Source organism: Trichosurus vulpecula, chromosome 1 (assembly GCF_011100635.1).
Source record: "Trichosurus vulpecula isolate mTriVul1 chromosome 1, mTriVul1.pri, whole genome shotgun sequence".
Lineage (NCBI taxonomy): Eukaryota > Metazoa > Chordata > Mammalia > Diprotodontia > Phalangeridae > Trichosurus > Trichosurus vulpecula.
In genome coordinates, this window is record NC_050573.1 from 189,473,848 (window position 1) to 189,488,382 (window position 14,535).

Here is a 14,535-nt window from a genome sequence, read left to right on the forward strand (position 1 = left end):
CATCCTCTATTGCTGTGGAACAAAGATCAGAATCCAGCTGTCGAGGGTATTATCTATTGTGTGTGAGGTGGGGGAGAGCAGAACGTAACTGTCCACTGTAATTAAAGGCTAATTTATAATTCCTTGGCTAGATGATAATGAACTTAAGTAAGCAGACATGTTATATATATATACATATATATATATATATATATATATATATATATATATATATATATATATATATATATATTCCTTTGCACACTGGATCACAGTCCTTCCTAAGAAATCAGTTTGTTTTTGCTAACAAAATTACCACCATAAATGAGTAATGGATAATCTAATGAAAAGAATATTTATAGGAAAACTCAAACAGAAAAGATTAAAATGTTTTAAGGTTTATTTTTAAGTAGCATGCATCTTTTATTAACAAAATTGTGATTCTATTTTCCTTATGTGTTTGTGTATGTATATATATGTATGCGTATATATATATACATACATACATACATACATACATACATACATATATATATATACTTGTCATCTAAGTGGAAAGGGTTTGCTTTTTTATTTTTTAATTTTAAGCCCATGCTGTCCAGATCAGTCCTTTTCCTTGATGTCATCTCACCTTTGCTTCCTACTTTTGCTTTTTCTCCTTCATTTGCTTTTTTTTTCTGATATAGATTCTTTAGGTTTCTGTGCGCTGAAATTATCCATTATATGTTCAGATGTGTTCTTATGCATAAGAACAGATAACGTGTATAATTAAGTAGTATGACAGTAACATTGTTCTAGCCATAATTGGCCCTTCGTTCCAGTAGACAGGACTAATGACTAATGGAACATCTCTTGAGCACTGATTCTCTCAATATTAGGTGCTTTTTGCAACCATGTATCCCACAATGAGGACCCTAAGAATGTCTCATCTTGTTGTATGAAAGATTGTATAGTCTGACCTTTCCTGACATTTTATCTGTATTACCTGACTCCTTGAAGATCTGGCTCAGAACTTACCTCTTTGGAGAAAGTCATCTTGGAAAGTAGTTATACTGTGAGAGGACATATTGACAAATATCCATTAGTGGTCCTGGTTTGCTTTTTAATTGCTTTAAATGAATTCATTGTACCAATTGCCAAGTTGTGTGAAAATTTGGATATATGAATTAATAGAGTCCTAGAATCTGAAAGTTGGAAGGATCTCTTTAGAGAGCAGGTGGTCATCCCCTGAATCTTGCCATCACCCAAAAAATGTTCTACACTTCCATATTTGTGAACTCTGCAGTCTCCTTATCTTATCGTAGTCTATTGTGATTCCACTTCTCCCTTGGTTTTCCAGTCCAATCCTGAACTCCAGTACCTGGACCACTCAGTTCTTTCCCAGGCAGTCACCTCCATACCAGCTACTCTCTTCCTTTACCCATCTTGACCCCTCTGTGAACCAGCTCATCTCTACAGCACCCTCTTTTCTTGAGTCCATTGCCCTCTTAACTGTATTATCATTTTTTCCCTGCCAAGACTCACCATTGGATCACTCCCACCATTTGCTGCCTTTGGTCCTGCACATATGCCACTGACTGTAGGTTAAGTCATGAAACCAGGCTGACTGGGTCCACTACAGATTTATGTTACATAACTTCAACTGGTTGCTGTAAGGCAATTCTTTTATGCCATCCTGATTAACTTAGTATCTCACTCACCATTGCAGCTTTTCCAAATCTTCCATCCCTCCTTAATTCTCCCATTGCTCTTCCTCCTCTGACCCTCTCAGCTAAAAACTTTGTCTCATATTTCACTGAAAAAATTGAAGTCATTTGTCAAGACCTCCCTCTTTTCTCCTCCTCTTCATCTTATACCACTCAAATGCCTTCTGCCACTATTTCCTCTTTCACCCCTGTCTCACAAGAAGGGATTGCTCTTCTTGCCAGAGCAAATCCCTCTACCTGCGCAAGTGATCCCCTCCATGATGTCTCCTCCAGCAGACTGCCCCCTTTATTATTCCCCCTTTCACTGATTTTCAATCTCTCCCTTTCTACTTGCTGCTTCCCTAGTGCATACAAACATGCCCGTGTCTCTCCCTTTCTCAAAGACCTTCACTTCATCTCTCCTCATCCCTGTTTCCTGACTTCCTTCAAATCTGAGCTCAAATCCCATCTTCTACAGGAAGCCTTTCTTGATACCTCTTAATTAAGATTCTTTCCCTCTGCTGGTTATTTCCAGTTTATCCTTGTCCCTGACTTGTTGGTGAATAGTTATTTGCATATTATCTCCCACATCAGACTTTTATTTCCTTGAGAGCAAGAATTGCCTTTTAAAAATGTTTACTGACTGACCATACCTTAAAAAGAATCCCTGTCAAAACATTGCTGACAAGTAATCATCTACTCTGTAAGCGAAAACTGTAAATAAGGGGGAATCTAGTAATCCAGAGACAAAAATTATCAGCACTGTATATAAAAGACTTCCCAGGAGTTGAAACTTTCTATGGTAGTACTACAAAGTATCATAGATTTTTTTAAACCAGGAAGGATTCCTAATAGAGATCATATAATTTTTTTATACTTGATTGATATCTTCTATCATTACATCATATAAATTTCCCAATTCTTTTATTCTTTCCCTCAAAGTTAGCTGTTACTATATTATAAAAAAGAGAGGGAAAAATATAGCATTCATCAAATCCAGTCAACACATCAGAAAATTCAGTCATTTTATTTCACTCCCAGAGTCTCTTGTCATTGCAAATTATATAGGGAGGTGCTTTATTATACCTCTTCTTTGGGGCAAATCTGTTCATTATTATTTTGTAGGATTCAGTTTTTATCTTCTTGTTTTGCATTATTATAGTCATGTTATTGTTTGCTTGGTTCTGCTTACTTCACTTTGCATTAGTTAATATAAATCTTTCCATGCATTTCTTTTATTCAAATTTTTGTTTAATAGCACAGTAATTGTGCTATAAGAAATTTGATTACTTCAGTGTCCCATAATTTGTTTAGCCAGGCATCTACTTTGTTCTAGTTCTTTCCTATAATAAAAAGTGCTACAACTATTATGATTTACCTGGGGTCTTTCTTTTTATCATTGACGTCCTTGTGGTATATGCCAAGCAGTGGGATCTTTGGGTCAGAGATAGGATATTTTAGATGTTATCTTTGCATAATTCCAAGTAATTGCTTTCCAGAATGATTGTACCAATTCACAGCTCCAACAGCAGTGCTCAGCTTTCCATAACCCCTAACATTGACTTTCTACAATCAGTGTTTTGTCATCTTTACCAATTTGCTGTGTGAGTTCTTTTGATTTACATTTCTCTTATTACTAGTGGTTTCAAGCAGATCAAATAAAGAGATTTCTGAGTTCATGAATATAGAATTGTTGAACATTTTTGGGTGATAGCAAGATTGAGGGGATGACCATCTGCTCTCTGAGGAGATTCCTTTCAGCTTTCAGATTTTGGGATCCCATTAAGTCATATATACAAATTTAGTTGTTAATAGACTGTAATATTGGGGCAACTAGGTGGTGCAATGAGTAGAGCACTGGCCCTGGAGTCAAGAGGATCTGAGTTCAATTCCAGCCTCGAACTTGACACACTTACTAGCTGTGTGACCTTGGGCAAGTCACTGAACCCCAATTGCCCTGCCTTCCTCCCTCAAAAAGAAAAAAAAAAGACTGTAATACTTCTTTTGAAGCTTGTTTGTCCATATCGTTTTACTGTTTATCTATTGAGGAATAGCCTTTGGCATTACACAAGTATGTGAAATGACATGTCCACTAACTGTAGATGTATCCCAAACTTATGTCTTGGGTCCTTTTCCCTTTTCTCTATACAGCTTCTCCCAGATACCTCATAAGGTTCCATGGGTTCAATTATGATCTCTGGTGGACAGCTAGTTGGCACAGAGGATAGAAACTTGGAGGACTTTGAGTCAGTATGGCCTACATTTGAAATCTGACTCAGACACTTACTGGCGTTGTGACTCTGGGCAAACCACTTAACCTCTCTGCCTCTGTTTCCTCATCTGTAAAATGGTGACAGTGATAGCATCTAACTCCCAAGGTTCTTGTGAGGATACAGTGAGATTATCTCAGATTTGTAAACCACTTTGCAAACTTTCAAGTACTAGGTAAATGCCACTTGGTATTATTGTGTTTTTATATTATATTCAATTCTGGTTCTCTTATTCAGTCTTATATTACTCATTGTCTTTTGGACATTTCCAATTTAATGTCAGTCTAATTTCAAACTTTTCATGTTCCTAACAAAACTAATTTATCTTTCTCAAAAAATCTTACCCCTCTGCCAAATTTCCCTATCAGTGTTGAAGGCACTGCCTTGATAGATTGTTTTTAGGATAGTTTGTAATTATTTCCAGTAGTACATCATGCTTTATTATTTTGTTGTTGCTTTCTAAGAATGCTGTTAATTTTTGTAGGTTTATTTTAATTCCTGTTATTTACTTAAGTTATTAATTGCCTTAGTTTCTTTCCTTCTCTGGGATTTTCTAAGTAAATCATCAAATCTTTTCAACACATATGGATAAATTTGTGTCATCTTTGCTTATTTTTATACCTTTAATTAGTTTTTCTTGTTTTATAGCTATTGCTAAAATTTTTAGACACCAGGGAAAGAAGGCCTCCTTAACTTTATGCTACTTTGATTGGGAAAGGTCCCAATATTTCCCCTTTGCTTATGATCCTGGATTTTGGTGTTAGATATATACTTTATATAATGTTTAAAAATTCATTCTATGCCTATGCTTTGCAGATTTTTTAAAAAAATATATATAAATTAGGATTATATTTTGTCAAAGCTTTTTTTCTGCATCTACCGATATAATCATGTGCTTTTGATTGTTTTTATTTTTAACATGATTAATTATGTTAATTATTTTCCTAATGTTCTACCATCCTTACATTCTTGGTATAAATCCAACTTTGTCATAGTGAATTTTTCCATAACTTGCTGTAATATTTTGGCAGAATTTATTTAAGTTTTTGAATTAATATTCCATTATATTAATTCATTATATTGATTATATTTCTCTTTTGGTATTTTTCAGTCTTAGGTATTAACATATTTGACTCATAATAGAATTTGATAGAATATCTACTTTTACATTTGTTGAGATAATGTGTGTAATCAAAGTTCCCTCTCACCCTTTGGTTTTTTCCTAGTTCAATTTTTTTTCTTTCTGAAATTGGATTATGGTCTCTATTGGCGTTTTTTTTTATTTAGGCTATGTTATACTTTTGTATGTATACTTTGTTTCCGTTCTCAGTTTTGTTGGCTTATAACTATTTATAGTAGGTACTAATTCTTTTTATTTCTCATCTATTGTGTTAATTTTTATTTTGTTACTTTAAGTTTCCTCTCTTTAATCAAATTAGTTAAAATTTTATCAATTTTCTAAGTCTCTTCGAAGAACCAACTTTTAGTTTTATTTATCAATTCAATGATCTTTTTGTTTTCCAAATCTGATTTGTAGATTTTTGTCTTTTCTGCTTATTTTTGGGCTATCTGACCTCTTAAATACTTCGTCTTATTTTTGTTTTCACCTGTTCAATAGTGCCTTTTCAAAATAGGTTACACATACTTCCCTTCCCTTTAAATACAGTATACTAAACAAAATGTTTGCTATGGGAACTGCACTCAGTAAGCACAAACCAAGGCTCAGACCTGCTTCTTGGAAAAGCGCCAATCATCCATACCAGTCAAAAAGGTATTAAAAATACCCAACAGTGGATTATTTATAGCAACCAATTCTTTCTGCTGACCTTGGCTCTGTAGTACTAAGGGTTTTCAGCTACCAAATTTGCTATACATGTTATACCAAAAATCTTAGTATAGTTTTAAGTTTATAAATGTGTATTTCCCTTCAAATATACACCCTTTGCTTCTGAGCTCGATGGGCAATGTCTTGACTATAGCTGAGCCTTTACCTGGTTATTTGCCTTACATCATCCTTACAGCTTTTTGGTCACCCATCTTGTTGCATTATTGTGTTTGAATTTCTTGTTCTGCCCAGCCTATGAGTTCAGGCCTGGCCATACTTCCTGAAAAACTAGGCCTCCTTTATGGATAAAGGGATTAAACTTCCCAGGGGACAGAGCTTGGAGCAATGGGTCAATGACTCAGAGATGTAGATTTTGATAGGAGATAAGGAAAAACTTCTGAATATTGAGAATTTTGCAAAAGTGAAATGGAAGTGTGAGTTCCCTCTCATTGGAGGGCCTTAAGCAAAGGCCTGATTGTCAGGTATATTGTAAAAGAGGTTATTTTTCAGTCATGCATTGGACTAAATTTTCCCTGTGATTCTTTATAACTCTGAATTTCTGTGATTTTGTAATTTTCATCTGTCTACCTTTCCTGGCAAATTAAATCAGATAATAGACCTCTTATGGATACATGTTAATCCACATGAGGGAAGGCATAAGACTTAACTGAGAGCTATGGAGTAGGGGCCGGAGAAGAGGCACTCAGGGCAAAGGTCCAGATCCCAGCCACTAGTCAAGATTCCCCAGTGCCTTCAGTCAGTGTCAGCGCCGGCTGGGGATAGGATAGGATGCGGCTGAATTCAACTCAGCTCCACTAGAGGAGCATTGCTGAACCTCAAGTAGAAATCCTTTGGTCTTTCCTTCGTGGCCTGTTGTGAACATCGGTTATTAAACAGTGATGTGGCCGTGAGGGCTTATGGAATGCTTCCTTCTTTACTGTTGCTTCAGATAGGTGGCCCCCTGAGTGGCAGTTTCAGGTCCTGGCTCTCCTTATATGAGCTATGTCAACTTATTCTAATAATTCTACTTTACCTAACAGGATTGTTGTGAGAAAAGGACTTGGCAAACAGTTAAGCACTATAATGATGTGAACTAATATTAAAATTCTTTTTGAGTCTGGGTTTTATCTTCTCCCTTACTTTTATCTGTCATTTCTATTGTTACTCATATGCATACCTAAAGTAGCAGCCCCTGCTTTTCTGCACCCTTTACTTAATCTTATTAATCTCTTCATTCACATCATGGCATGCCCACTGGCCTTTCTAATTTGTTCCTTCTGATTTGCCATTTGTTTGGAAACTAAGTTATTAAAATTGTGTCCAAAATTAGCCAATAGGCTTTGCATGAGAGTGTTGAGTTGCTTCCTAGTAAGTAAATTATTTGAGCTTCAATATATGGCTTTTGTTTCATCTGTTTTGTTTGCATATTGCCCTTTTTTTCTTTGATCTTTGCCTCTGTGTTCCACATAGCTTATCTATGACCCTCACCGAAGTGAAGTATATAACCCTCAAAAAAATAACACCACTTACTGCTTGTTAATATTCCTGCCCAGGGCAGTAAGAAATGTAATATTTTCTTTTGGATTTTTCCTCCTACTTTCTCAGAATGAGAGCTTTTTTTGTCATTTGATCAACTTTCAACAGTTCAATGAGCCAGTATTTGCTTAGCTTCCACTAGATATAAAACATCATATTAGGAACTATGGGGAAAACAGAGAAGAATACGACTCATAAACTTATTTCTAGGGACAAAAAGTACTATAGCATTTATAGAATAATAATTTTAAGAAGATATATTTTTAAGTATTTTAAAATTTATTTTATTTATATTATTTAATATTACATTAAATATTATTTTAAAAAATTATTGATATTTTGTTTTTATATTAACTGCATTTCCCAACATATCCCTTCCCACAGAGCCATCACTTAAACAAAAAATTTAAGAGAAACCAAAAACATCCCTTCACCAAAACTAGGCAACACCTTAACCAACTCTGACATATGCAATGTTCTACACCTGGAGTTGCTTCAACTTTGCAAAGAAAGGGAGAGCAATGCATTCTCACATCTCTTTAAAGAACAGATTGGATTTGATGCCAGAAATTTAGTGTTACCATATTAGATCTTATCCAGATGGCCTAAGGATAAGGTTATCTTTTTCTGCTAGGCTTGAATTGGCAAGAGGCAAGTCTCTTGAAATCCAGTGGTTTTGTATTGTATATGCAATCCCCTATTTCATCGTGCCTCCTATATAGGTAGCATTTTAACAGCCTTGATCTCAGAGTCATCAAGACAGTTATTCCTGTTGTTGCTGATTTGCTACTACAGCTGCTTCCTCTTTATGTGATTTAATTTGAAGTTTCAGCCCACCAGGGGGCTGTTGGTCCCCACCTAGGCAGCTTTAAAAGCTGGCTGCTGTTTTCTGAAGAGATGTTATTTCCATTCCTATTCATTGTGATTTTCCCCCTTCTATATTCATCTAGCAACAGCAAGGCAGTGTTCCAGCAGTCCTGTCTCTACATAAGGCATAACATAGAACCATTTGGATGGAAAAATTATAAATTAAAATTATTCTATTTCTTTTAAAATATTCATATTGTGTTGCTCAAATGCCAGTAACTGGAAAATTGTGGGTAATGTCCTGTTTTTGTAACCTCTTTCAGTGTTTTTAAATCCATTTTTATTGTTACTTAGACATGCCTTTTCCATTGAATGGACTTTGTGAAAGATAACATTTAAAAATTGTCCTGTATGTTTCCAATGTCTGGTAGTAAGTACTCTTCCTGTTAATATTGTCCTATGTAAATTTTTTTTAAGTAACACTCAACAGAAACCAGCCTTTAAAAAATAATTTTCTGGCAAAAGGAAATATTTATGATTAAATGGTTATAGAAGTAGTCTGTAGACACGCCAAGATAGTTCTTTGGAGGTTAAAATTTTATGTGATGAGTGGAGATAATTTGAGGTTTGACTTTTGCCACCAAATCTTCAGTACTCAACTGTGAAGAGCAATCCATGTCCTCAAGAAAGTTTCTGATTTTCAAGGCTTAAAATGTCCTCAGATATTTAAGTAGACTTGCTGTTACTCTCTTCTGCTCTCATTACGGGTCATCACTGTGCCTGTAATTTTAATGAAGACACAAAAATTCTGTTCATTGATTAAATGGAGAAAGCATTTGATTAGAATGTGAAAAGTACTAGTTAATGAAAAAGTTTTAAAGTGATTTTTTGGGGGGGGGTGGTAATTTGTAATGTTCAAAGGCACAAATAGTCTTGGTACTCACCCAAAGAGGCATGCAGCACATGGGGATGACCTGGTGAAAGAAAATGGAATGCTTTTAGTAAAGTAAATGCTTATTTTCATGTTCTCTTCCCTTTCCCTTCCCCGCCCCCCCCATAGGAATTGTGATTATAACATCTTAGCCTGTGTTTGGTACTGTTACATCCACCAGCATGGAACTAATTAAAGCATGTGCATGGCTTCATTTTGCTTGTCATTTCATCTTTTCAGACTTCATATAAAGAACCATGTGCTTTGTTTGTGTTTGCCATCCTAGATGGCCAGGAGAATTTATACTTTGTGTTTTTGAAATTCATACAGTCAAAGTCACTTTTAAATTATAAATAATTCAAATACTCATGCATACCCATGCAAAGTAGATTTTCTGAATGTTTTCTTTTGTTTGTTAAAAAAAAAAACAACAAATCTTACAATAACACTATTTCTTGATACTCAATTACACTGTAAATTTTGTACATTTAAAATTTAAAAATCAAGGTACTATGGGGACCCTTTTGTTAATGCTGTTTTAATAATTTTAAATGTCACTAAGGAGTAGCCTAATCTTCCTCCCCCCAACACTCCCATTTTGATGGGAGGATGTTATTGCAAGCTGCAGTGTTCAAGGTCAGAATTCTTTATAACAAAAAACCAAATACTCTATTTCCTACGCTCTGATTGATGGAAAATAGGATGTAAGCTGTCAGGAAACAGGTTTTCCAACATAGCCACTTAGTTTGCCACAGCAACCAACCTTTTGAATGTAATAGTTTAATACAGTGCTCTTAATTGAGTAAAGGATGCAGATTAGAATAGTTAGTACAGGACAAATAGATATCCTTATCTTTAACTGTTGGTTTGTTAGACCTTTAACTACTGTTGACATTTTTCCTAAGCTTGTTGACCAAGTGATTAGTCAGTTAGCTCCTGATAGTATCTATTTCCCTGGGCCTCTAGCTTTAGTGGCATGGCTCCTGAAGTTCAATAAAATAGGTCTTCTCTGAAGTATGACTTGTCCTGATCGAAATGCTATAGAAGAAGCACAGTTGTACTGATTGGCTGTGAATGTTAATCACTCAACAGAACATACTGATAATTTATAGCATTGTTGTAGCACTGTGGTGTTCATAAAATGAACTTAATAACCCAAGGCTACCCTGGGGATTAGCTGCATTTTCTCTGCAACTGAATACCCAGACTGGCTGCATAATAATCTTGAGAAATACTGAATTAAAAAGAGTTAGCAGCTGTATTATAAAGTTAACAGCTCTGCAACAGATTTGTTAATGATCTCCTTTTATTCACAGAGGGTGTCTGTGAGATATGGCTGACCAGTGAAGACACAGGGGCTTATGGCAGAGATATTGGCACGGACCTCCCTACACTGCTGTGGAAACTAGTTGAAGTGATTCCCGAGGAAGCTATGCTGAGACTTGGCATGACAAATCCTCCCTATATTTTAGAGCATCTGGAGGTAAGGAAAAAGGAATCATTAACATACTGACACAGACATTAGCCATTCAACACAATGGGGCATCCTCAGTATATTGACAGAAGCTTCATTTAAAACCTTTTTGAATTGCGTAGTCCTAGATTACCAGTTGTGAATTTAGGGAATTCCTAAGCCCCTTCACCATCGAACTGAATGTTTTATTTTTTGCTTCCTCAACATGTGAAGATTTTTTTTTTTACTTAACCTTTTCTCACATTTTTTTTATTTGTTCTTTAGAGTTGCACAACTTTATACATAACTTTAGACTGCATGTCCACATTTTGAGTCTTCAAATGAGGCTGCCAGTCATTTGAATTCATTTCATGATTAATCATGACTGACTTGATATCTAAGTAAATGTTGCCTCCTCCATTAGAACGTAATCTCCTTGAGCGCAAAGACTTTTTTTTTTAATATGCCTAAATTAGGTACAGTGAGTTACGCATCTAGAAAAGTTCTCTTGATTCACCTTCTAGAATCAGAAGAATTATGGTAATAATTCAATAAATAGTTATTGAATTTAATGTAATTGATCACAAAACTTAAAAAATTTAAAAATAAAAAAATTTATTCAACTTAGTTCAAAATCTCATTTCTCGGATCATATTTTTCATTTATTAAAGCTTATGTATCACCAGTGCTTTGCCTAGACTTGCATATTATTAGACTAGAATGCACAGATCTGCCTTTAAGGAATTAATAATCAAACATTTTCCTAAGTTCAAGGAAATGAGGAAAGGATTAACATCAGAGGTCTTCAGTATTTTAATGATGAGGGAAAAACTCTTAGGTTCTTTGAATCTTTGAAATTACTTCAAAGAAACATGAATCTGATGGTAGTAGTGTAGCTGGCTCCAGGAACAGGGGACAGAATGACAGCTGCTTTCTACATACCCCTCCCCTTATTAGAAGTGCTCTGGGAGATACAGGGAATTGGATGTGGTGGCAGGTCCTGATAGAAGATGACAAAAGTTTTCATCCATTTGGGGTTCTTGAGTTTTCACAGTTAATTAATGAATTGATACTTGAATGGATAAAAATCATTTGTATTTTGTAGCCAGTATAAGAGAAATAAAATTAATTTGGGATCTGCCAATATATTTGGATCACTTGCCAAGAAGAAGCTATTTATATCATAGAAATAGTCCTGTTTATATCATAGAAATTTAATTAAATTAATATTCAGAGGATCTATAATTTTGTTAGCATTGGGAACTCTAACTCCTTTCACCATTATACCTTCCAATGCATGTGTGAATTAGTAGTAGGGAAGTCGCAGGAACTTTCCTAAAACACTATTTTGTCATTTGCTCAGTGTCACATATTTAATAAATAGCAGCATGAGGACCTGAACTAAGCTTTTTCTAATTCTAAGTCCAGTATTCTATACACTATATGAGTATATTCTGTACTGCCCTACAGGTAGTTCAGAATATAGACTACTCGATTTGGAATCAGGAAGACCTGAATTCAGGTTCCACTTCAGACACTTACTAGCAATGCGAACCTGGGCAAGTCACTTAACCTCATTCAGCTTCAGTTTCCATATCTGTAAAAATGAGTAATACCAACTTTCAGAAAATTATTTTTTTAGGAATATTGCTTAAATATTTAATTGAACATACTTTATGCATTTTATTTTGGAAAAATAAAATTTTAGAATAATGGGAAAAAATTATCTTGATTCTCATCTAACTCTAAAATTCTGTGATTCTATAAGTAAAGTTGTTTCTTTATTTTATTCCATTATTATTATTATTATTTCAAATTTAGTTTTATAAACATCTATTAGATTCAGTGGAAATTAGTATAAAATTCAGAAATTAAGAAAATAGAACTAGTACTCTCACAAGGACATTATAAAAATACATATTCCTATTTTGATGTGACAAATCTTGCTAGATATATCTTGCAACTGAATAAATTATCTTTTGAAACTCAAGTTGGTACTTTGGAAATGCTAAATAATATTTCACTATTACATATATGCAAGGTTTAAAGTTGAATCTAAGATAGTTTAAGAGAAACATGAACCCTCTCAGAAACATATTCTTTTAGTAAAAGTCCACTCACAGGATTCAATAAAAATTAAAACGTGTGATAGCTGCAGGTTACCTGACCATTTAGATGCATATATGAGCAAGGCAAAAAAGTATCCATAAATGTGTAATGCAAAAAGCACACTCTCCTTTTGAAGAGTTAATTTTAAATCAAGTGAGGATCATTCATGAAACTAGTCCCTTGTTTCTGTTTTGAGTTGAATATATTATTGCAGTAGGTTAACTTACTGAAAAAAAGAAATATTTGATTAATAGGATATCTTGATGACCACTTAGTGTCACTGGGACAAGTATAGGTATTCCAGGGATATTTTCAATCTTAAGAAGGCCAGCCTGCTGTAGTGGAAAGAATTGGACTTGGAGACAGAGGACCTGGGTTCAAATTCTGTTCTGGCTCTTAGTTGATGTTGCTCAAGGGGTTAGGATCACAGTTCCATACAGAGGGGTTTATCTTGACAAGGAAAAGGGTTACCTCTTCACCTGAGACCAGAGTGAGGGAACATATAGTGAGGAAAGATGCCCAGAGGACATGAGATAAGAGGACAAAAAAATTAACTTCTCAGCAAATGGATTCTGTGTGTGTGTGTGTGTGTGTGTGTGTGTGTGTGTGTGAGGGAGAGGGAGAGAGGGAGAGAGAAATAGGTAATTAAGGAGGGCTTTTAGCACTTATTCAATCAAATGCCCTTGAAGAGTTTGGCCTTTATTTCCTTGATTAAATTAGGAGTCCTTGATGACCTTCTTGGCTCAAGGGAAAGCCTAGTTTACGTGGGTTTGAGTGACATGTTTGTGACATCAGAGGCTTTTAGACCAAGTGGGTTTAAGTTGCATTTTTGTGATGCTTTTAGGTCACATGGGTGAGTCGCATGTGTGACTCACCTTTGACCCTGAACAAGACATATAAATTCAGAGGTTGGCATTCTCTCTTGAGTCTCTCACTCCTGGAGGAGCGTTGGCATGGGACTCTGGGTAGTTGCTCTAAGAGCCTCCTGGCTAACCCAGATGTTGATGGTTTCTTGGTAACTATGAATTGTATTTGGTCTGTTTATAATGTATGTTTGTAGTTTATGTTTGCTCTGAAGTTCCGGGTGCTGGCTTTTTCCCCTGAACTAAGTGAATGATATTTGCATGTTGGATTGAAATAAGATTGTTAACCCTGTAACATTGTTTTCCTTAGTAAAGTAGATCAAAAGAACCTGTACTGGCAGTGTTCTTGTTGTTGGGCTTGTGTTGGTCTTTCACCTCCACAACAGCTGCTAGCTGAATTGATGCAACAGTCGTGTGTGTGTTTGTGTGTGTGTGTGTGTGTGTGTGTGTGTGTGTGTGAAATAGTAACCAAGATCACTGGCTGACAGGCTGAAGAGGTGAGGGGGTGTGGAGTGCCTAGGAGGCTTAAGGAAAGATGGGAATATTTGGAACAGCTGCTATTGAGAGTGGGATACTGCCTCAGGGAAGAATAGAATGTTTGCCTTGTTTCTATGCAAAGTTGGTATTAAATAACATTAATAATAATTAGCTGTATATATGTGTATGTGTGTGTGTATCTATATATATATCTATATATGTATACACATATACATATATCACATGCATGTGCCAGGGCTAGAGGGGGTATTCAAGGAGGACTAGCACTTCTGTTACGAGGGCTTGCTGAGCCCTTTTCAGGGCTACTCACATCCACTTTTGGTGGCCACCTTGAACTCAGCTCTTACCAGTGGCTCCAGAAAGCTGTAGCATTGACAGTAGCCTCACCCCAATAAACCATCTTGGCAGATAGGCTAAATCAGGGCCTCAATCAATGGCTAAATCAATGGGCCTCAAACCCATTGGTGTTTGATTTTAAGGTGGTGTGTACCCCAAGTATGTGAAGACCTCATCCGTGGTGGAATGGGTGGATGAGAACAATTTGTTCCAGCAGCCATGAAGACATCTGAAGCAGGCACT

General features: G+C 35.6%; 1 protein-coding gene across 1 annotated transcript in view; it reads left to right on the top strand.

Annotated features, from left to right (window-relative positions):
* Positions 1 to 14,535, top strand: part of CDKAL1 (CDK5 regulatory subunit associated protein 1 like 1) — a 695,070-nt gene that overhangs the window by 391,304 nt on the left and 289,231 nt on the right. The window contains exon 10 of the mRNA XM_036741492.1: positions 10,350 to 10,516. Within this exon, the coding sequence (XP_036597387.1) occupies positions 10,350 to 10,516 (167 nt within the window). The remainder of the gene's footprint in view (positions 1 to 10,349; positions 10,517 to 14,535) is intronic.